Raw genomic sequence first — 23733 nt, forward strand, 5'->3', positions numbered from 1 at the left:
ATGGACAACTCTGGACCACCGAGCAGTGTCCCCTCTTGCTTAATGCGCCCGTGCAAAACACTTCACTTCAAAAGATCAGTGGTGGAAATGTACTTTTTTTTTTCGACGTGTGATAGGGATAACAGAAAAAAAAAATAGGCAGGTTTAAACGTCACTGTTTTTCCACTACTTTCTTACCCCCACTGAACCTGAAATTAAAAGAAAACTGAGGCTCTTCAATGCAGAATCCAGCAGAATTACAAAATAAAAGTATAAATAAATAATATAGCTTTTGTTTTTTTGTCAACTAAAGTCCTAAGAGATTTAAAAATATTTATAAAGTATACCTGTAATGAATACCTGAATAAAGTGTCAAGGGATTTTTTTTGTCCATGTAAGTATCTGCACTGTTGGCAAACAGTAGTTTCTATAAACTCTTCCTTACCTTGATAGATGCTTATTAGAACCCATATTAGAAAGGTTTTGAACGACAGTGGTCGACCCTGTTGAAAGAAAACAATGGCACAAAACACAATATTCAGCATGTTTGTGTATTTTTGTTGTTGTACGGTGACATTTAAGAGGAGGAGAAGACACGTTCCACACCTTTAGGAGATCTTTGTATAACTCTGGATATAACATGGCGACCTCTGACTTCACATCCTTGTCCAACACCAGGGAGAAGACGGGGAACATGGTGTAGATCGTGGAGTAGCTGAAACAGATCAAATCAAAGTGTCCTCAGTGAGCAGGGGGGGGGGGACATCCAGTTCCACACATTGTAGTGCTGGATTCATTACAGATGCATGTAGTCATGTAGTCGATCCTTTCATATTTTCCCCTGCTCAAATTTCAACAGTGACTTAACGCAGAGGAAATGCCACAGAAACAAGGCAAATGCTCTTGTGATAAGTCACTGCCACTCCGAGTCTGCATCTTACCCAATAATCAGAAATCCCTGGTAGAGTGGGACTGAGGCAAAGTAGAAAACAGAGGAGAAGACGGCCTAGAAAGTGAAAATAAGAAAATAAATTAATATTTTCACATCATTAATATATATAATGATAATGGGAGAAATCGTTTTTCAAACGCTACAGAAACAAACGGGCCACTTTAAGTCAGAGCAATGGTAAGAAATGAAAGCTCCTTGAGAGCAACATTAAGCTGTCAGCACAAACTGAAAGGTAACCACACTGTGAATAATCAATTAACTGTATCCCCACATCAAATGCAGCACTGCAGGGATCCACGTTTTACAGCCAGCTGCTGCTGCTGCTGCTGGAGAAACCTTCATTGACTAACTGCCTCCTCAGCATAAGAATGAGGAGGCAAGTATTGAGTTGTCCAAACCAGGCAGGTCACAGCTGTGGTCGGTGTTAATCCCAGACCAGCGGAAAAGGGCGTCCCCAAAACCCCAAAGTCCACGGTGCAGTGAGTCATGGGCCGCCCTCCAGCGAGGGGGCTGAGGGTTGACTCGGACATGGGAATTGGACTGGGGATAGTGTTGTGTTTGTGTGTGTGTGTGTGTGTGTGGGGGGGGGGGGTATTCTGAAGGGCACCACGGGCCCACTCCTCTGAGTCATCATGCACACCACCCTTCCATTGACCACCCATGGAACTTCACCATGCCTCACCCCAATCATTCACTCCTCACATTTAAAGTTCTTGTGGATAAACATAAAAACAAAATGTGCTTTTTTAGACACTGTAAAGTATTTTACTCTAAATTTAGTTTGTGGAAAGCAAAACAGTTAAACTGACTTTCTTCACTCTTCATTCAAATACTAAACATACACTACCGTTCAAAGTTTGAGGTCACTTAGAAATTTCCTTATTTTTAAGGAAAAGCACTTTTTTTTTCAAAGAATATAACATTAAATGAATCAGAAATACACTCTATACATTGTTAATGTGGTAAACGACTATTCTAGCTGCAAACGTCTGGTTTTCAATGGAATATGTACATAGGTGTATAGAGGCCCATTTCCAGCAACCATCTCTCCAGTGTTCTTATGGTACATTTTGTTAGCTGATCACGTTAGAAGGCTATTGGATGATTAGAAAATCCTTGAAAACCCTAATCTTGTCAATGTCTTGAATATAATTTCTATTCATTTTGCAACTCTTTTGATGAATAAAAGTGTGACTTTTAATAGAAAACAAAAAAATAGGTATAGGTGACCCCAAACTTTTGAACGGTAGTGCATCTACTAAACAATTTCTCCTTTCTTGTTTGCTATTTAAAACACTTGTGCCGTTTGGTTAATGGAGGTACAGTACTTGCTCTTGGAGAACCTTATAGTTTAACACAGCCATTTTTATTCTGTGCGCTCTCGTCTAAAATAATGGGTGCAAAAGTCTGCGGTCGTGAAACTCCCCTCGTCACGAAAATGGGCAAAAGTGAACTGTGAATGTACTCTACCTGCATGGTGCTGATGCACAAGCTCCGGTGGATGACAAACTGGCTGAGAGCTGCGGACCTTTTGTAGCTGTTCCGACCGTGGACCATGAGGAGACGGCCGAGATTTTTGAACTGAGTCACGGAGAAGTCGGCGGCCAGAGAGGCCTGCTTTCCCTCCTGTCAAACAAACATGCAGCACAGTGGAGCAGTCAGAACGATGCGTCTGCGCTCACCTGAGATTGTAAGCATTTGAGGTGTAATTGTAGAGAATTAGGCTAAATACACTACACTGGCAAGACTCAAGACTTTTTTACCGATTAAACAAACACACACAACAAACCTTATTAATATTAATGTGTAGGGAAGTCATTTTTAGAAGACAACAGGAAACTTTCCAGTAGTTGTAAATGTATGAGGTCTAATCTGAGACATTTGACCAGTCCAAGAACAGCTCACTTTTTCCAAACTGGTAAAGGCTCGCACCACACAGCTGCTTCCAGCTTCATGATTACTAAACAGATGTGCAACTGGTATCGAGTTTCTCAACCAAGTCTTGGAAAAAACCCCAAATACATGCCAATTTCTCAGCGTGTCCACACTTATTTGATTTGTGGCCGTTCATACCTGATCAAACGTTAGTTGATAAGAAACTCTTACTTTTTACTGAGGCACAAAGCTTCCTGTCAACTTCACTTCCTTTACGCAGACAATTGACTGTCGTAAAGAGGAATCATCTGTGTGCATGTCACTCTGCATGTCTCTGAACGTGAGAGAGATCTTGACAGGAAACGCGATGCGAAAAATCTGTGCGAGCGGCATGTCAATGTGAGGCGATGAGATGGAGAGAGTCTTACTTTTCCCTCCACTCCCACGCCACAGTCGGCTTCCTGGATCATGCTGACATCGTTTCCTCCATCCCCTAAGAGAAAACAAAAGCCATGGAAGTGTCAGTGTTCAGTGACTCCCCAATACGTACCGTTAGTGTTTGTTTTGTGTGCGAGTTATTTTATGAGGCACTCCCTTAATTTGGCCCCCGATTAAGAGATTAGAGCTGCAGCCAAAAGTGTGGAATTTGACAGATAAAGGCTGAGATACAGAAATGAGTGATGCAGCTGAAATGGAAGAAAACCCATATGAAATAAAATGTGTTTATTTTTAGGTACGCTATTGTGGGCATCTCTGGCCCTGATGAAATCATTCCTGACCGGAGCACAAGCAGACTGATGATAAGTACAGTATGAATGCATTTAAGATCAGATCACTCTGACCACATGCATGTGGCTAATGCTAATGTGTCCTGGGCCACACTGAAGTGCAACTGCAATATTAACAACTGATCATACCATAACGTTTAAATGTATATCTTTTTTCCACATTGAAGAAATGCATAAGGCTACTATGGATATTTTATCTATATGTATATGTATATCTTATTTTATTTTTTTCATTAGTCAGTTTATTATTGTACAATATGAGGTTCCAATTTTGTATTGTATTGGTGTACATTGTTTTATGCAGTATGCATTAATGCAGTATATATACATTGTATATAATTGTGTAATTATATTATTGCTGGGCACTAGGTTAACGCATGATGCGTTTCCATGACGACATTATGCCTCTGCCTGCTCCTTCTCCAATTCATAGTTTTTCTTTATTTTCTTTATTTTGTTTTGCTTGACATAATTGATTAATCTGCTTTATTTTTGTGTTTTCTGATTTTTTTTTTTTTTTTCTGTCACAGTATGTTGTACACAGTATGTATAAAAATCAAATCAAATCAAACAACACCATAGCCAATGGACACAAATGTGTCTTCATGCTGCCTTTTACAACATAACGTGGTCTTTATGAACAGAAATGACATCTGTACTGTAAATGCTACTGATTATTTGATGTTTGTTGAGGAGGATGCAGAGAAAGGAGAGTTGTTAAAATCCCACAACTGTTTTTTTTTTTATAAACTTACCTACAGCACAGGTGAGCTTGCCTGTGCGCTCCTGTAGCAGCCGCACTATCTGAGCCTTCTGAGTCGGGGTACAGCGGCAGCAAACCACAGCAGGACACTGACACGCCAGCTCCATAAACTCATACTCGTAGTATTTCAGACAAACCTGCAAGTGAAACCATTCAAGCGATAAATGTGAGTGAGTATATTAGGACACCACATTATAACTGATCTCAGCTGCGGGGTCCACTGTACCTCAACTTGACTTACAGTTTAACCCCCTGCTGTTGTTCAGAAAAAATGACTCTAACCACAGATACCACTTCCAGAGGTATTTCACTGACAGCGATTATCAAGCATCACACAGACAACATGTTTGACTTTACTCGGGAGAGATAAGTCAGTGGGAGTTCACCTCAAGCGAGTCTCCTGATATCACCAGGGCGCAGTCGTGTTTTCTCCTGAAGGCGTTGAGCTCCAGGTGAGCTTCCCCTCGCGTTGTCACCTATGGTCACACAAACCACATTTTGTCAATGCACGCATATCCAAAAAAACCTTCAGCAAAACAACATTTCTCATGGGTGACTGTCTGTCAGCATGATGGTTATCATTCCAGCAGCTGTGAAGTCAAACGTTAGAGCGACTAAATATCTGCCTAAAAACATCCAGCTAATCGATGGAGAAACTATTCTGATTATCAACACTTCTTTGTCATGGTGAGGCTCCAGTGTCTCGAGTATGACATCATGGAATCTTTTCTGACATTTTATAGGCCAAAAACACAGTGTAATTGCTTCAGGGAAATAACTTTTATATTAATCAATTATAAAAAATGATTACCAGGTGCAGCCCATATTTTTCTTGTGCTGTTCTAATGGATCGACTGTAATTAAAAGTTGAGCTCAACAAGGCAGAAAACTGAATTAACATGTGATGTAATAATGTGTCAGAGCATGAGCAGTCGCCCAGTTTATCCATGAATCGAGGACATCTAGGCTGCAGATATTTCATGCAAGACCCCACCGAGGAGCCCGATTAATTATTAATGGTTTTCACTCCCTGATAAATGTAGTATTTGTGTTAAATTTCCTATAGTCATTATTTTAATACACTTGTTGACAACATAACAAATACACTAAACCGATATCTTACTTGGAATGGGAAAATGTGGAAGTGGAAAACCAACTGTATGACATTCAAATATAAACTTCACAATTCTTCAAAAATGTCACACTGTCAACTCGTGGTGTTAATCTGTCAACAAGAGTTATGCTCTGGTATGAATATCCTTCACTCGCTGACTATTCGTACGTCAATCCAGATCAGGCCATTGGTGGCCACCAGGAAACTAATCCAGATGTATGTGTTGCAGGCCCAGTCAGCACTCCCTCGTCCACCGGGACAGAGGTTTTCAAGCCGTGCCAACCATTGTTATTCTCTTCCAGTAACCACAGTTGTGCGCAAGTTGTAACCTTCCTATATGGCAGGAGCTCCCTCTGCTCTGGCGCGGCTCCAGAGAGGAAGGCAGAAGCGGACTATCAAAGCGATGACAGAGCCTGAAACCTGAAAAACAAATTAGGAAGTGAGCCCTGTGCACGTTCCCTCTGGGAGTGGTTCAGCTGGTTTCTTCTCTCGGGCCGAGCGAAGGCCCGTTTGTTCTCTCCGACAGTGGCTTGGATGCTTTCACTGGTGGGAGGTGATTTATTCTTCTGTGGACGCCGGCCTGGGCTGTATGCGTAGTTGTGGGGAGTTGTATGACCACGAGCAAATGGGCTTTGGTCGAGCAGAGAATCGATGCCCCGTGGGTCAAAGGATTCGGGAAACTGTCGGCGCTACACTGAACTGCAATGAACCCTGTGGTACTGAAATCACTTCAAACAAAAGTGAAGACGGGTCCTTGTGGTGCACTTACGGGTCTGAAGATATGGATGTCCTGGTTGCGTGTGATCAGATGAGCGTTCTTCGCCGTGCATGTGGCCGTTTCAAGCTTGTCTCCTGTCAGCATCCACACCTACACAGGGGAGAATGTTTGAGTTATAACATGAACTGATGCTAGAGAATATTCCACTCTCACACTAATTTTGCTTTTGTTTCAGCAATCTGTCAGTAAAACTGATTTACAAAGGCTAAATTTCAGAGGTCAAAACTTTTAATCACTCAACTGATCAAGCAACCCGGTGGTAGCCAAGATGTTTGGACTTGTTTTAATTGTGCTTGTGATTCAAAAGGGGAGACAAACATGTGTCATCACAGAGACGCACAGTTTATGGCCAATGTAATCCGATAACTGATATTCTACAAAAAGTAAAGGCAATAATGTAACATTACAGATGTTTACCCCCACTCTGATTTAGTAGAGATGAACAGGATCACAGCATTTGAAAATTGACTATTGATTTGAATTGAAAATTGATTGTTTGAATTGTGTATTAGCTAGATACACACTCGAGCTGAGAGGAAAATCTAAAACATTATTGCTTGGGGTAAAACAACCCTTTAAATTACCTAATGTATATTTATAAAAAAGAAAATCAACTACCTAATGTGTATCGACAGCCAACACTTGAAGACATCACTTTAGATCTATATACATTAATTAGGTACTCAAATACACTTTTTGTGTTGACAGATATGCAAAACACAGGTACTTGTCTAGTTTCTATGATTGCATGTTTTCATTGATGGCTGCTATGAGCTCCAAGGTGTGTGATTTGTCATTGCTCTGCAGACCTTAATGCCTGCATTGCGTAGGATCTCCAGGGTGGGCCTGACATCGGTCTGAAGCTGGTCCTCCACCCCTGTCAGACACAGCAGCTCCATTTCCATCTCCAGACTTTCAATCACAGTGGCCACCTTCAGAGAGCGGTCATGGACACTAAGCTTGGCCTGGACATACCGTGCCTGGGGGAGCAAAGAACGGATGTGAATATTTTGAAATTTAACAAAAATACGGTATAGTCACTGCAAGATAAAAGACAGGAACAGAACAAGTAAATATTAACATGGACAAGAGCTGCAGAAGAGACATGGGAGGAAATGTGAAAAACAGCAACTAAGAAGCCCGACACAGTTTGCACACATTCACAGAAAGTTGCTACCCACAGAGAGATGGGCAGTTCATGGACACGATATTCGACATGCACATTAGGTTCCACATATGATGATATAAAGTTTAGTTTCGTTGACTGTTGTCCATTTTCAGTCTTCCAGCTACAGTGCAATTAGCAAGTGAGATAAAGCAAAAAATAATCGCAGAGTGACTCATACAGGAACACAAACTTTGTGTGTGACTCAGTTGATGACTCACTGCTGCCCACCCGCTCTGCTTAGACAATTACACACTTCAGTAATGGGCCTGGGAATGAAGACGGCAGGGGAGACTGCCCTGCCTTGCTTCAACAATGAGTTGGAATGGTGCTTGTATGGGTGTGTGGGGTCAGGGGTCAGTTAAAAAAAAAAAACCACTTTGACATTTAGAAATACTTCATAAAATCATAGTCAGAAACATATTACGGGTGTAATTTGAGCTGAGCAGATGTGCAACACATTATTATTATATCAAAACCCACAGAGTGTGAATGTTTAACATTGCCATCCAGACTTAAGCAAGACCATCTTCTACTTTGTGGTTAGTAAATGTAAGTAAATGTAAGACACAGTCCTACATGTGAGCCTGGGTTTGACCCACAAGAGAGTGCTTACCTCAAAATCTTGATACTGCTCCTCAGTCAGGGATTTCTTGGACACTACAAGGACCCTCAGACCTTCCCTCGCCATGTTTCCACACTTGAAAACAGAACGATCATGTGGAGTCAGCGAGTTACATCGTCTAGTAGTCTGTGCGTTATTAATAACAGCCATAAAATCACTCAGTCAGTGTAAGATGATTTGTGAAAACTGTACCTCCTCCTCCAGCCAGTCATTATACTGGACGATGCCTGCCATCACCACATCGGCACCTTTCATATAGAAAGTGATCTCTCCATTTGATTCATCCTAGAAAACAAATAAGTCCCTTTATTCTGTGTGTGAAAGGAACAAGATATAGACAATCTCAACATGAAATACTCATTTACACTTCATTCAGGAGGGAGCATCTGTCCATACCCATGTGAGCTGCTGTGAACATGCACTTTTTTCATGATTTTTGTGTTGCCTAGAAATGGACAGCTTATTTTGGTATTCACACGGGGACTTGAAAATATTATTTTGAGGAAGTCGGCTTCCTGAGTTATAGCCCAGGCAAAAAAATAAAGTTAGTCATCGGACTTAGTCAGAGGTCGTTGCAAGGTAAAGTTTTTCCTGAGATAATATGCGATAAAATAAACCTTTGTTTTCATGTGAAAGACTAATAAAAATATGCCTCCTAGCAACAGACTCAAAACAGACTAACTGAAAGTCATTTTAATACAATACTGAATAAATGAAGTGATAGTGGAGAGCATGATTCACAGGTGATAATTGTTGCACTCACTCGAACAATGATGCCCATCCTCTTGCTCTCGTAGGTGAAGGGGAAAATCTGAAGTATGGTGAAGTTCAGGATTTGGCCAGTAGGGGTCCGCAGCTGCATGGAGGAATGGTCTCTTCCCACCAGTGTCAGCCCAACGCTCTCTGTCCATTGCACCAGCGACACCTATCAACATCACAATGTTAAGACTGTAGAAGGTGGCAGTTGAAATATAGAAAGAAAAAAAAAACTACAGACAGGCTGATATATTGATGTGTGTGTTTTTAATAAATAAAACAATATCACCTAGAAAGATTCAACAAAAGAGAAAAGTGGCCATCTGATTTTATTATTCCTATTGTGAAGCCATGATGTCAATATGATGCTCCATTACTTGCATAACTGACAAGTGACTCTTTCCAAAGTGTCCTCTGCTGTTTTCTCTGAGAGCACAGTAACCATTTAGCTCTAATCAATAGCCTGAGCATTTTCAGCACTCAAGAATATTGATTGATAAACTAAGGAGATGTCCATTTCTGAACTGAAAATATCACTCCTGCTTGATTCCTCCTGAAGGATGTCACAAATGGACAACATCCATAAATACAAAAGTGTGTGTGTGTGTGTGTGTGTGTACGTGGGAGGAAAAAGAGGGGGAGACGACCATTGCCCAATAACTTCCAGACCAGAAGCCAGTTCACAAACCCAATTCATCATCCATCTTCTGACAGAGCTAATAGTAGAGAGGCCAAATGGACACAGATGAGAAAAAACAACAAAGATTGCCCTGTTCCAGCTCCATCTTGAAACCACAGACTTTGCAGTTCCAAAATTACTTATTTTGGAAATATGTGTTCATGAGGTCTGACGATGCACGACCGGGAAGACTTGAGCGTCAGAAACACTTGGACTACCGTAATGTTTGTCATCCAGGTTGGGAAATATGAAGACTGTGCTTAGTCACAGTCTAGAAATATTCACTGAAGAGGCATTTGGGGATCTGGTGTCCGCCACGGCATCGTCACCTTGCAACACGAGCATCTGCGGCGCCTGTCGATTCTCACCGAACTGAATAATCATATAGTCAGTTGTCTTGACTCAGAACCACCACATCGCAGAGTAGCTTTTTAAAACGCACAGGGTATCAGGTTTCCACGTTGAATCACACACACACGTGATTCGCCATCAATTTCAGTCAATAAAATGTTTGAATGTCTTGAAAGCGATAAGGACACAATGTTAACGTTAACCGATATAGTTAAAACTCACATTGTGTCTTTACTGCTCACAGTGAAAACCAGATCTATATTAAGACTTCCTGACAGCTGAAGAAACTACATCTCAGTATACTGACACAATCTGCAGTGCATGATTTATGACTGAGCTACTCAAACTGTTTTTCATTGTTTTCCACCAGCAAACCAAAACAAAGTTCTTTAATCGCACAACTGCTATGGGGCGCTTTAATAAAGTATACATCAAAGGGGCAATTCAAAAAGGGGGATAAGTGCAATGGGATGGAGTGCACATTAAGGAAATCCGTATATACACCGCAGGAAACTGATCAAGTTGAATTCCACAGGCCACTTCCTGAAGTTTAAAGAATGTACACTGATCAAGGACATAAATATAGAATGCCTTTTGGCCTGTGAATGTCCCACTTTAAAATAGAAGGAGCATATACACTCGAGATAATAGCTTTAGCTGATAGAAAATGAACAGCGCTCCGTCTTTAGATCGGAAGACAAGCTTTCCTGTCACGCCTTCATTGTTTGGCCTTCAGAAACTGATGTTTAAGATTAAGTGTACATACATTTCCCAACATGCCGGCTTGTATTATTTCGACTTCAAGGTGTTTGCCAACGCGTCTTAATATTTATGTATACCGTTTGATGGATACATTGTCGCTGTTTGTATAATAAATGTAGGAAATGTCCCAAGCCTAAATTTCCTCTCAGGCCAAAAAAAACAAGAGAAGTTTTATTGTCCAGCCGCACTATTATTATTTTTATTATTCTGTAGAGCTGAAGTAATTAATCGATTAATAAATTAATCGTTAACTATTTTGATAATCGATCTGAAGGTTTTTTCATGATTAAAACAAGATTTCTGATTGTTTTATCTTCTTAAATGTGAATTTAAACAGTTTTTCTTTGTTTCTTTGCTCCACATAAAGAAATCATTAAAACCGACGGATGAATCGATTACGAAAATAATCGTTATTTGCAGCTCTAATATTCTGATCATTCACGAAGCATGTGTTAAACTCTCCATTACACGTTTCTTGAAACTAGACTCACAGTATTTAGAACACCCTCTCGACAAAAACACAAAAAAAAGCAGCTGTTTAATGAAGATGTGATGAAACAGTATATAAAACAATGTTATAGGCGGCATATCTTTAAGATAATTTGGTACATGTTTCATCACAACAGAAAGTTTAATTTCCTTTAGTTGTCAACCTCTCCGTACACATGGTGTGGATAGGAACAAGGTTCTATGTTCAAAATACCGATTATTATATAAGATTAGAATATTTTGTTTGAAATCAATCCCAGATGTTATGCCCTGTAGGCTTTGAAACATCACTGGATGAAATTAACATTAAAGTCAACAATGAAATGCCTCATACCTCATCTGGGCTGGATGCCTGGTAGACTCTGCATGTGTCTTCATAATGCTGCTCAGCCTCCGCCTGGTCCGTCACCCCGTTGGACTCATACACTGGTGTCACATTGTGCACCAGGGCGATGGCCTTTACAGCCTCATGAACTCTACTGCTGATGGTCTTGCGGACCTTAGTTGCTGCCGGAGCCCTGGAGGCTGGAAGGTCATGGGTGGGCTGAAGACAATTACAAAGCATAGCGGTCGATGTTTTATATCACAGAAGGCAGCTATTATATTGAGTTGAACTGTGAAAAAGAAGCTGTATGAGCGTATAAACACTTAAGACACACATTCAAAAAAGTCTAAGTGGAAAACAGAGATGTGTAGGCCAGTCCCAGAAACCAGTTTCTTAATCAACGCAGTTTCAATCACTGCTGTGACAGTGGCCTTTAAATATAACCAGATGTGTAAAGAAATTTTCTTTTTGCATTATGGCCCTGCTATTTTTAGAAAGCTGTGCGTTCCAGGGGTTAATGGCAGCATCATTAAACAAGGCCGGTCAGTGCTTCGCTTGTGGGCTAATCCCGTTTCCTGCTTCACTAACCTTCTGGTGTCAAGGGGGACAAAGAGTGTTATCGGAGGTCAGGAAGCATTCAGCCACATAATAATCACAAACTGATATGTTTCTTAAAACAATGTGCATGTCTGTTTGTTTTACCCTTTCCCCACAGTTTCACAATTTCAACCTTTTCAGCTTTCAGTTTCTTTGTTATTACCTGCGTGTAGGCGCTGAACACATGGCTCTGTACTTCATCCATCGAGTCCATCCCATACGCCACAGTTCCAAGGTGGAGCCGCCGGAACACCATTTCATTTTGGGTAAGAGTGCCTGTTAATGGTTACATCAAATACATTCACATAATAATATCACCGTCAAAAATCAACAGTTCAAGAACAATTATAGGCAGACAGCACACAATATAAAACTAACACATCTAATGTCAATATCTACAAAAGTACTTTAAATAGACAGGGATTCATCTTAATGACACAATATGTGACTACTTGACAAAAAGCAATAGTTAGTTCATCTCTACACCGATCAAACGGGGAGATGGGATTTACGAACGCTAATCAGCTATTTAAGACAGAGTTTCACATGTCACATTATTTTTACTGGAATAAATGTTCAGAAATCCAAAGGCCTTTCCTTTGATGCCACACACAACCTCTGTATCCTCACACTCACTCTAAAAGCATTTCCAAAAAGCTCAGGGGCCTCACACATACATTAACCTGACCCGCAGAGCCCCCTCTGGCCTTATCATGCTTAGGTCGGGGGGGAAACGGCTGATCATTTTAACGGGAACCTGGGCTGTAAAAATGATGTACAACCCTTCATGGCAGAAGAAGTGCACTGATGGAAGTTAATGTGTGGAGGAATGAGAGACTTGAGGCTTTTTTATGATTTAAAGGTCCAAAAGTAGGTCTCCGAGACCCACCTCAGAGCAAAACCCCCTCAGGAAATGGATACTTCCTTGGTAAATCTTCACCTCTAAAAACTCTCATTTAAGTGCTTTAAACACTGGCTATAGTTCTTTTGGCCACAGAGCCAAATCTATCTAAAAGCCCTGCTGTTTTTCATGGCTGTTTCCAGCAGTCTAACCTGTTTTGTCAGTCAGCAGGTAGGAAATGCGTCCAAGCTGTTCAGGTATGGTGCTTGACCTCACTACCGTCCCAGGGATCTTGGAGTCTTTCTTGATCATCCAGCTGAAAACCATCTTTCCCATGTCCAGATTGACTCTCAAACTGCATCAAATTAAAAAAAGAAAGAAAAGTCAGTGCTTTTCGTCCCTTACAACACTGTGGATGACTTTGACCCCTAAATCGCACCTGATGGGCACGATGTGAGAGAAGAGCAGCAGGAAGCGAAAGATCTGGAGGTACCAGCGGCCAGCGAAGTGCTGGAGGGCCACCATGACCAGTGACACCACCACCAGGGCCACAAATAGAATCTTAGTCAAACAGTTCACTTCCAGGTCAAACAAACCCACCTATAAATGCAACAGAGAAACATGGTGCATCAGACAAATGTGTGTGTATGTATAATATAAAAGTCTAAGCAAATAATGCAGATGCAGAAAATTACACTCCCGTTCAAAAGTTTGGGGTCACTTAGAAATGTCCTTATTTTTTAAAGAAAAGCCCTTTTTTTCAATGAATATAACAATAAATGAATCAGAAATACTCTATACATTGTTAATGCGGTAAACGACTATTCTAGCTGCAAACGTCTAGTTTTTAATGGAATATGTACGTAGGTGTATAGAGGCCCATTTCCAGCAACCATCTCTCCAATGTACATTGTGTTTGCTAATCACGTTAGAAGGCTATTGCATGATTAGAAAACCCTTGAAAACCCTTGTGCAATGATGTTAGCACAGCTGAAAACAGTTTTGCTGGTTCTTTGATGAATAAAAGTGTGACTTTTTATGGAAAACACAAAAAAATTGTATAGGTGACCCCAAACTTCTGAACGGTAGTGTAAGTGTCTACAGGCTACTGGCCACATAGGCATCCATACAAGATAAAATAAATTAACTAAATTACAGGAGGACACGCACGTCAAGCAAATGCGTCAGTGTGCAGAATAAATAACCTAATGCTGTTTTCTTTTCAGGCTCCATTTCACACAACTGTACCTTGTGCCTTGGGTTGGAGGTGTTCATGACACTGCGCAGCTCCTTTCCTGTGTAAATCACAACCCCCACCACTGTGCCTAATGGGAGGGAAAACGAGGAAAAAACAAAAAAAAAAAAAAATCAGGGTAATAAAATGAAGAGACAACATTATATAAAACAAAATATGCCGTGACAATGTCTCCCAAATTTATAAAATTAACAGGTATGGACATTTAGAGATTAAGATTGTCATTTGGAATATAGATTTCCAGCTGCTTAATAGGTAAGCGAGGGGTTAAAGTGTGTCTCCTGTTGAAGTCACTTTTTTTTACCATTATGGTAAGCTGCCCTTGAGCCATTTTTAAATGAGTAAATAGACTAAATGCCTTATGAGTCTCCCTCTGTGTATGTGTTTTGGTTTGACAACTCGTGAGATCAACAGTTGTGATGAAAGCAATGTTTTCCAGAAGCTGAGAGCAAAAATGCTTGTTTCGGGTTACTTCCTGAGTGTGAGCTGCCAGATATTTACCAGAGGCAACAACAGTGCTGGCCCACAGCGTGTTCTCAATGCTGAGACTCTCATTGACAGGGGGGTCTGCATCCTCCTGTAACAGAGTAACACAACACGCAAATATACAAAATGAGAAAGGTACACAAAAAACTGCTCTTTGTTATCTACATAACATAGAATAATGGCGTCAACTATGTTTTACACTAATGTGTTCGAAAATGAGTTGTTATTGTTCAGAACAATAACAAATTCATGGACAGAACAATAATGTGCTGCTTCAATAGATGGCGTCATTTAGCTGTGCATTTGTCAAGGACTAGAATTTGGAGAATCGTCGTTCTGCCTCACAAATTAAATTACACCTCTAAGAAAACAACCAACAAACAAACAACAACAACCATGTCTAGGTTTGTAATAACTTTAAATGTTTGGGAAACAACATGGCACAGAGAAAAAAGAGTGTCATTTTTTACAGTTGCAGTTTCTTCAGTGAGATTAAGAGGAAATATAACAGGAAATCGGATGTTTAATGGAGCCGTCTATGTAATGGATTTTCCCTAGTGAACCCTTACATAGCTACTCATTACTGCTAAAGTTAATATTATCCTCATCGACCCTTCATCAACGACATGAGGAGCTGGAACTAACCCCAGGATGGTGGGCATGATGTTAGATAATAGTGATGATGATTTAAATGCTCCTGGACTCTATCTTCTTCTCTTTCCTCTCTTTGTAAATGTGATGTTTTCTTTGTTATCTGCTCAACTTGTTTCTGTACATGTGACACTTACATGTACATGTGTCTGTCCTGGAAGACAGTCTGCCCTCCCATTTTTCCCCCATACAAGTGTTTTTCCTCACTCCATGTGAGGGTCTAAGAACAGAGGGTGTCACTTGCTGCACAGAGTGTGAAGCCCTTTGACGCAAATAGTGTTTGTAATGTTGTGTTATTATATACAGTCAATAAATTTGCCTTGACTTGAATGTGTTTTAGTGGGTAAATGGAGATGTGACTCATTTCTCTGCAAACCAGAAAAAAGACAATCTGTTTTTACGTTGGTCTAATATATTTTATTTATAGAGTTTACATTAAAATAACACTGCGAGTGTTGCTGTTTGATTTGAAGTTTCACTTCTGTTCATTTTGTTAAGACAAATTAATTTGCTCAGTGTCTCAATTTAACTTTGTGCCAAGATATCACTTCATTGTGCAGAATGAGCTCTGAGCGGACATGCTGTGCTGCACATGCCCGGACTGTCCACACGAGAGCGCACTGTGTTCATGTTTCAGGGCTCATCGGTCACACACACACGGCAAAGTTTTTTAAAGGAACAGTAATATTAAAGATGAGTTTATGTATTCATTTTGTTTGTTTAAATCTCTGTCTCAACACTTGGCTTTGTAATCCATATGAAGGTGGAGGGAGATTGTAGGAAGAAGATTTGGGAGTGGGTGCTTTGCCCCCGGGATTTTATCTGGCAACCCCACAGTTACAAGCACAATTCCTTCCCTCTTGTCCGAGGGCTGCTCGAGATTGTTTTCCGTTCCATCACAGACTGCATTGATACATAAAACTTGATTAGTGATTAATGATCAAAGCAACAGGAAGGACGGAAAACCCCACCAACACTTTAAAGGGGTCATGTTATACCCTATTTTCTTCAAGTTAAACTAGTTGCAAATGAAAGTAAAACAAAACTTATGGGACAGGAAATAACATCAGCCACAGAGGCTACTGGGAGCTAAGAGCAGTTGGCATTTGGAAAAGTGATCATTTGCAGGCTCTAGCAGGCACATTGCCGTCATATATAACATGTATCCACTGGACAGATAAATCCTCTGAGGCTGGAAGTTTGTGTAGAACTCTGTGCTGCACTGTGGAGCCAAGAATAGAACTTTTCGCGGACTTCCGGTTTTCAGATACCGTTGCCCTCGCCAGCACTCTCGTGTGTTTTATGGACAAAGCGGAGCTCCGCGAGAATTCCAGGAATTTAGCGTCTGTGACGTCCGAGTAAGCATGGAAGTCAACTACCTGTGTTTTATCACCTGTACTTAGACTGAGGAGGACCACAAAAACATGACTGAGTCATCTTTTTTCACACTTTGCCGACTGATAGGGCCTCCAGAGTCCCAAATATAAGGATTTAAATGATTAAAAAGTTGATTTTACATAATATGTCCCCTTTAACAAACTGTTTCATCAGGGCACATGCTGTCTAATAAAGGTCTCCAATACCATGAAACAAATCAGTGTTTGTGAATGTTGTGTAATCCAACTTTGGGTTACATTACATCAGGACTTTTTTTTTTCCCTACTTTTTAAAGTGCGCTTGTGAAACAAAACATTATTTTGTCAAAGCAACGTTGCTTTTGTGAATTTCCTAAGTGACATATATCGAATATTTGGTTTTTGTGAACAGAAATGTAAACACTCACCCTGGTAAACGTTCCAATGAAGTTATGGATGTCAATGTTTGGCTCTTCTGCATACACATATGATCTGATTTGGAGGAGGTCCTGTAAGACACAAACCATGGCTTAACTGTAGCATCACCGACACAGGAAAAGGCCCGCTTGAATAATTAGAAACAATTGAGAACACAAGAACAAGCAATGCCTCTTTTATGTAACATTAAAAAGATATTTAACTAGTCAGATGAAATTACCTGCATTTGCATCTTACACTGAGAGCTTTTCGCCCGAGGCAGTAATTAGCAGACAAAGTGCTTCAAGACATTACAACAATAAATATTCTTTAACTTGGTTGACAAACATAGAATTTACTTATTGGTATTATCATATAAATCCTGAGGCGAATACTGTTTACTCTCAAACAAGATGAGGTGAAAACCAAACTATATGGCTGCACCGCGTACGGGGCAACAAGCAAAATTGTGGACGGTCGGGAAACAACAATATGCAAAGCATGTTATTGATGTCAGCACATCATATTTGCATTCAGTCACGTGCCAAACAGGTCCAGTCCTTGATCTATTTGCTTCATTCTTACTCAAATTTTTCTTTTTTTGTTTTTAAACACTACAGTATTTAACAATACAATATTTACATAATCATAATGTGCTGTGATTTTGGTTATGTTGACATGCAAAATAATCAGAAGGAAAGCAGGTCACATAGCACTTCATCTAGTCTAGATATTTCTTTTGGTTTATGAGACATGATAGAAACAGCATTAACTCAACTATTCAACAGTAAGGATTTTTGTTTTTTAAATCCAGTTTAAAAGATTCTTTGTTAAAACATAAAGCTCATTGTTTCTCTCTCTCACACATTGACATCTTCAAAGTGTGTTGTTCAATAGTCAAAAACAAACATTCTCAAACGCACAGTCGCAGACAACAATACAGGCAATATTTTCATTTTAGAAGTCAAAATTGATTTTTTTTTTTTAGCACCGAGGCAAATTAATCAGTCGATGAGTCTGACTTGGACTGCAAGCCTTTTATTATCATCCAGTTTGTTCAGCAGCAGTGTTTGCGCTATGGTTTTACATCTGCTGCACTTCTGCTTGAGGTGACAAACTGCTATGTGACATTCAAACAAAAATACTCTTCAACTTGTTTGTATGGGCGGTTATTTTATATTTTCTTTCACTGGAATCCTGAGGCATATTTTGTTTATTCCCCAAAAGCAGTGGGCTCAAATGTAGCACAAGTGTGAAAGATGCACATGAGTTAGAATCATTTCTCCATCATATAAATATCACAATACAACAAAAAATTAGCAAATACAACCTTACAAAGCCCTAAACTGAATGAGAAATATTCTTCTTCTCACCTTTACTTTTAAACAGAGTGAATGCAACAGAAACAAGTATAACAGTTGTTCTTACTGCTTAATCAGAGAGCAAAGATTATAATTTTAGTAAACATCAAACCTCTGATGTAAATGTTTTTTTAACACCAGCCTCAAGCTTTATATTAACATTTACAGTCAGTGCAACAGCAGTGTTTGCTCTATGGTTATGCACTATACACAAAGAGCTCCTGCTTCAGGCTACAATTTGTAGACAAACGGCTATGAGACACAGAATCAATAAGTGTTCCTTATTTGTTAGACAAATATGGTGGATATCGCACTATGATGCAATGCACTAGCGAGGCCAAAAGCAGGTACTGTTCTCACTGTAGACGTGTTATTACCGAAAACATACAAACCTATCTTAGCGGGGACGTTCTGTCTGGGCCCTCCAACTTAAAAGGGATTTTTAGGTTTAAGACCTGGTTTTGGGGTTAGAGTTAGGTTTATGTCTAGGGTGTATAGGGTAACAGGCGATGGAATGCATTTGTGCGTGTACTTCCATCCATCCATTTTCTACCGCTTATCCGGGGCCGGGTCGCAGGGGCAGCAGTCTGAGAAGGGATGCCCAGACCTCCCTCTCGCAAGACACTTCCTCCAGCTCTTCCGGGGGGACCCCAAGGCGTTCCCAGGCCAGCCGAGTGACGTAGTCACTCCAACGTGTCCTGGGTCTTCCTCTAGGTCTCCTCCCGGTGGGACATGCCCGGAATACCTCCCGAAGGAGGCGTCCAGGCGGCATCCGATACAGATGCCCGAGCCACCTCAGCTGGCTCCTTTCGCTGTGGAGGAGCAGCGGCTCTACTCCGAGCTCCTCCCCGGGTGACAGAACGCCTCACCCTATCTCTAAGGGAGCGCTCTGCCACCCTGCGGAGAAAACTCATTTCAGCAGCTTGTATCCTGGATCTTGTTCTTTCAGTCATAACCCAAAGTTCATGACCATAGGTGAGGGTAGGAACGTAGATTGACCGGTAAATCGAGAGCTTTGCCTTTCGCCTCAGCTCCTTCTTCACCACAACGGACCGATACAACGACCGCATTACTGCGGCCGCTGCACCGATCCGCCTGTCAATCTCACGCTCCATCCTTCCCTCACTCGTGAACAAGACTCCAAGATACTTAAACTCCTCCACCTGAGGCAGGATCTCGCCACTGACCCGGAGGGGACAAGCCACCTTTTTCCGGTCGAGAACCTTTTTCTGGCCTCGGACTTAGAGGCGCTGATTCTCATCCCAGCTGCTTCGCACTCGGCTGCAAACCGTCCCAGCGCATCCTGGAGTGTGTGTGTACTTTTCTGATATAAACACACATTGTCAGGACCAGTAGCCCTCACGGGGACAAGAAACTGGCCATAATCTCTGAAGAACTGGTTTGGAATAAGATTAGAATTGCGGTTATGATTAAGACAATGCAGTGTCCTGGGAAGAAGATTATTAAATTTTGGAGGTCAGCGGCACCAAAGTTGCCTGTCTGGTGTAAACACTGATGTTTTTTTGTTTTTTTGGCATCTACTGTTTTCACATAAATTACAAATTTACAGGCATTTCAATGAAATACTAAGACATTACTAATGGCCAGTCTGACCATGACAGATGGGTCATCATATTTGTGTCAAATCATTCAATATATTCGATTACCATCACTGCAAAGTTGTACATTCAATACATCAAACTGATTAGCAACAAAATACTAGCTTTTTAATTAATATCAAACATTGAAATGTTTCACATCTAAAACGATGGTTTGTTTTTTTAAGTTTGTGTAGCAGCAGTGTTTCCTCTATTGTTTCACAAAGATAACTTTTGCTTGATTATTTGCAGACAAACTGCTTTGAGACAAATAATACACAACAGTTACTTTACGTATTTCTCTGAAACGCTGAGCCATATATTGTTAATTTACAGACAACGGTTCTCCACCTAGCACTGCAGGCCATGAGAGCAGGTGGTGAAACTTGTTTGACGTGGTTCTTCATTTTTATTTATTTATTTTTAATTCTCCTGAATTCTGAGGCATGCATTGCCCCCCCCCCCCACATTTATATTAAATAACTTACTTAAAAATATATTTATAACAATAACAAACAAAAAAGACTTATGGTTGATTGTTTTTACAACTTTAGATAAACATACTGCATCAGTTCAGGCATTTTCTTTAATATGGAAAATTCTTGGACTCTTAGGAGTCAAACGAAAAACAATTTCAGGCAAGCCGTCGATATGTATCGTCGATACATGACATAACAAACAAAAACACCATTATATCTGTAGTATACTACAATATAATGTCTGAAAGCAAGAATATAAAAACCTAGCCTAAAGAACTCTTGTGATGGTACAGGTCTGAGCTCATCCCGCATTCTACTTTAATGACCACCTTGTGCTTCCATTAGACCAGTGGGCTGGTTAGTAATTATACCTGAATACACGAGTCTTTACTGAACAGCAACGTCAGTGTTGCAACATCCAATTTTCTCCTCACCGCCTCACTCTCCATGTTTATTTTATGACTCACGGCAGCAGTTGGCAGTCTCTGCGTGCAGGCCACTGGGAGGCGTAGTTTCCAGTCCGTCTCTCCGTCCAGCTGGTCAGTCCGCAGGAAACAGGAGCCTGTAACAGAGAGAGGAGGGAGAGGAGCTGCCGTTGGTGCCACAGAGAAACAGCCTTAGCCCTAGAGGGCGACAACAAACAGGGAAACAGCATCGTCTTTAATCTGGGTGGTCGTCTTTAATTCTTATTTCAAAACATATTGAAAGCTGCTGCTGGGGTCTCACTGTGATTGTTCCAATGTACCGTTCAAAAGTTAGGGTTAGGGTCACCTATACAATTATTTTGGAGTTTTCCAAAGTCACACTTTTATTGATCAAATGGTTGCTAAATTAATCGAAAAATATAGTCAAGACATTAACAAGATTAGAAATAATGATTTTGATTCAAAATAATACAATTTGCTTAGGTCAAAGGACCAGCAAAACTGTTTTCAGCTGTGCTAACATAACTGCACAAGGGTTTTCAAGGGTTTTCTAATCATCCAATAGCCTTCTAACATGATTAGCAAACATAATGTACCATTAAACAATGTATATTTCTGATTAATTTGTTATATTAACTGAACAGAAATAAGGACATTTCTAAGTGACCCCAAACTTGTAAACGGTAGTTTATTTTCTAAATAAATGTGGGGCAATGCGACATTTTTGGCCTGAAGTCGCAAATTAACAGCAACTTCTAAGAGATTTTACTAGACTTTATTTCTGGGAATCCAGCTGGAGGAGAAGTAGTGGAGGCATTCACCAGAGCCCATCCCCCCGTTGGGCTGCATGCGTCATCCTGCCCAAACTCCCAATCCTGGCCTAGGCTCTTCATAATTGACCTAATGGCCTCCACATGGAAGAGAGATAACCAAGCACTATTTCCAGTAAAACAAAGCTGTTGTTTTTCTTCCCCCAACAGGAAGGTGCAACAAAAACATGCATCTAGCTCTTCTAACAGGAGTCGCCTGAAAGCTGAAAATAAAACATGAGTCTTGATATGTCGTGCTTGCATCACACACAAATCTTGCCCTAATCCTTATTTGACTATTCAGATGAAGCATTCACTTCTCATGTTTCCTGTTTTCTTTTTATTATTATTTTGCATTTGATTCTTGGGTGTGCCTCCATTTTCTTTTCATTTATTTCCTTCTCATTTGAAAGACAAAATTAGTCATAGAAGAAGACAGGGAGTATAAACAGTTTTGTTTTTTTTGTACAGTGGTCATCTCGGCATTATATGCAGGAGCAAATCTGCGCCACACCAACCACATGCTGAATGATAGTTTAGCACTGGACCCAATTACAATTTAGACATTGTAGGACTTCCTGTCCTGACTCAGGGTTAATCCATGCACCCCAGCTCCTTTTTAAACAAGTCGTTTCCCCAGTCAGTCAGTCAGTCAGTCAGTCAGTTGTGGAGATCTGGATGAATGACCAGCAGATGTTTACCATTTCTTTCAGAGGTCCTTAAAAAGATCATGTCAGCAGGAACACGCTGGTTCTACAAAGAAAGGCAGAGAGGAAAAACATGACTTCAACACCATTTCCTGCTCCTTTTCCCCTCCCGCTCTCTTAAACTGTCGTGAAGTTAAGACATTTGACTCTTCGTGTAAAACATTACCAAGAGCCACACAGCGAAAAAATAATAAGCCCTCGGGCACAAATCATCATGAATGGGACCCTTACACTCTGCATGGTTTGGTCCCTCCGCTAGACAATGTCCCCAAACCGTTTATGGATTCCTGCTAAGTAGTCCGTAGTCTACTAAAGAAACGTTATAACTATTTACGATGCAAAGTTTAGTTAAACATTTTTTGTTGACAGCTACTGGTTTCGCTAAATTGCAACCCACATAGCTGTGAATCACTCAGTCATATTAGTGAAATGTGTAGGACAACACGTGTGACCTTTCCTTCAGCTGCACTGAAATGAGTGATTTAGAAAGAAGCCCTCAGTTGGAAACTGAAGACAAGACTAACTTCTCGTGTTTCATGTACAAAAGACCTCAGACAAATCCACTCTGAGAAGCACAACTCTACTCTAATATATTTTAACAACAACAACAACTACAGACAATAAATGTGCTTACAAAGTAAAAAAAACAACAAAAAAAACGACATCAATAAACAGTACTTAATTGAATTTGTGTCTTCGATATAATTTAAGGCATTTTAGGTTCATGTCTGCTGTGCACGCATTGAGGTTGACAGGCTGGAGCTCAGCATTGATCACAAGATTACAAAATCTTTACTAACTCCTTTCACCTCGGTCGCCACTAGAGGACAAAAGATTAACAGCTCCCTCATTACTCGCTCTCATATAAACGGGAACTTGACAGTCCTAAAAAAAAAAAAAGCAAAAACTACTCACAGATGTGGATGAAACGAGCTTCAACAAACCTTTTCCACAATTATAAGATCCCCGACTTGAATACCGCTGCTTTTGACCTTCACCGTGCCTAAAATACAGAGAAAAGTTATTAAGAGTTAATTAAGTTTTTTTTTTAAGTGGGTTAGATATATTTAAAATATAACAGACATTAAAAACGTGTGTGAATTAAAAACTCATCTTCTTTTTTCTAAGTATGAATGAAGTTTAAACCCATTTCTTTTAATCAAATTTCATATCTTCTCTTGGTGGACATTCCTCACCAGTGAGTTTGGTGAAAAAAGTCATTTTCCAGGCAGATTTGAAAGAATGCAAGGGGAGTTGAGCCTTCTCCCTCATTCCATTCAGAATGAACAGGCAAAATTGTTTGGAAGAGATCACCGACCCTTGACCTTTTCCATGACCTCTGGGCTATGCA

The 23733-nt window shown here is 40.4% G+C and overlaps 1 protein-coding gene across 1 annotated transcript in view; it reads right to left on the reverse strand.

Moving 5' to 3' along the window:
- Nucleotides 1-23733, reverse strand: part of atp9a (ATPase phospholipid transporting 9A) — a 34731-nt gene that overhangs the window by 5384 nt on the left and 5614 nt on the right. Inside the window, exons 5-26 of the mRNA XM_083895263.1 lie at nucleotides 23327-23385; nucleotides 22377-22428; nucleotides 20909-21003; nucleotides 17015-17095; nucleotides 14596-14671; nucleotides 14088-14164; nucleotides 13279-13439; nucleotides 13052-13194; nucleotides 12162-12274; nucleotides 11411-11620; nucleotides 8803-8964; nucleotides 8232-8324; nucleotides 8031-8114; nucleotides 7059-7229; nucleotides 6241-6339; nucleotides 4744-4833; nucleotides 4350-4494; nucleotides 3235-3299; nucleotides 2402-2557; nucleotides 921-985; nucleotides 586-694; nucleotides 425-482 (exon numbers count right to left, since the gene is read on the reverse strand). Coding sequence (XP_083751389.1) covers nucleotides 425-482; nucleotides 586-694; nucleotides 921-985; nucleotides 2402-2557; nucleotides 3235-3299; nucleotides 4350-4494; nucleotides 4744-4833; nucleotides 6241-6339; nucleotides 7059-7229; nucleotides 8031-8114; nucleotides 8232-8324; nucleotides 8803-8964; nucleotides 11411-11620; nucleotides 12162-12274; nucleotides 13052-13194; nucleotides 13279-13439; nucleotides 14088-14164; nucleotides 14596-14671; nucleotides 17015-17095; nucleotides 20909-21003; nucleotides 22377-22428; nucleotides 23327-23385 — 2364 coding nt within the window. The remainder of the gene's footprint in view (nucleotides 1-424; nucleotides 483-585; nucleotides 695-920; nucleotides 986-2401; nucleotides 2558-3234; nucleotides 3300-4349; nucleotides 4495-4743; nucleotides 4834-6240; nucleotides 6340-7058; nucleotides 7230-8030; nucleotides 8115-8231; nucleotides 8325-8802; nucleotides 8965-11410; nucleotides 11621-12161; nucleotides 12275-13051; nucleotides 13195-13278; nucleotides 13440-14087; nucleotides 14165-14595; nucleotides 14672-17014; nucleotides 17096-20908; nucleotides 21004-22376; nucleotides 22429-23326; nucleotides 23386-23733) is intronic.

The sequence above is a fragment of the Microchirus variegatus genome (assembly GCF_963457635.1).
Source record: "Microchirus variegatus genome assembly, chromosome: 9".
In the NCBI taxonomy this organism is placed as follows: Eukaryota; Metazoa; Chordata; class Actinopteri; order Pleuronectiformes; family Soleidae; genus Microchirus; species Microchirus variegatus.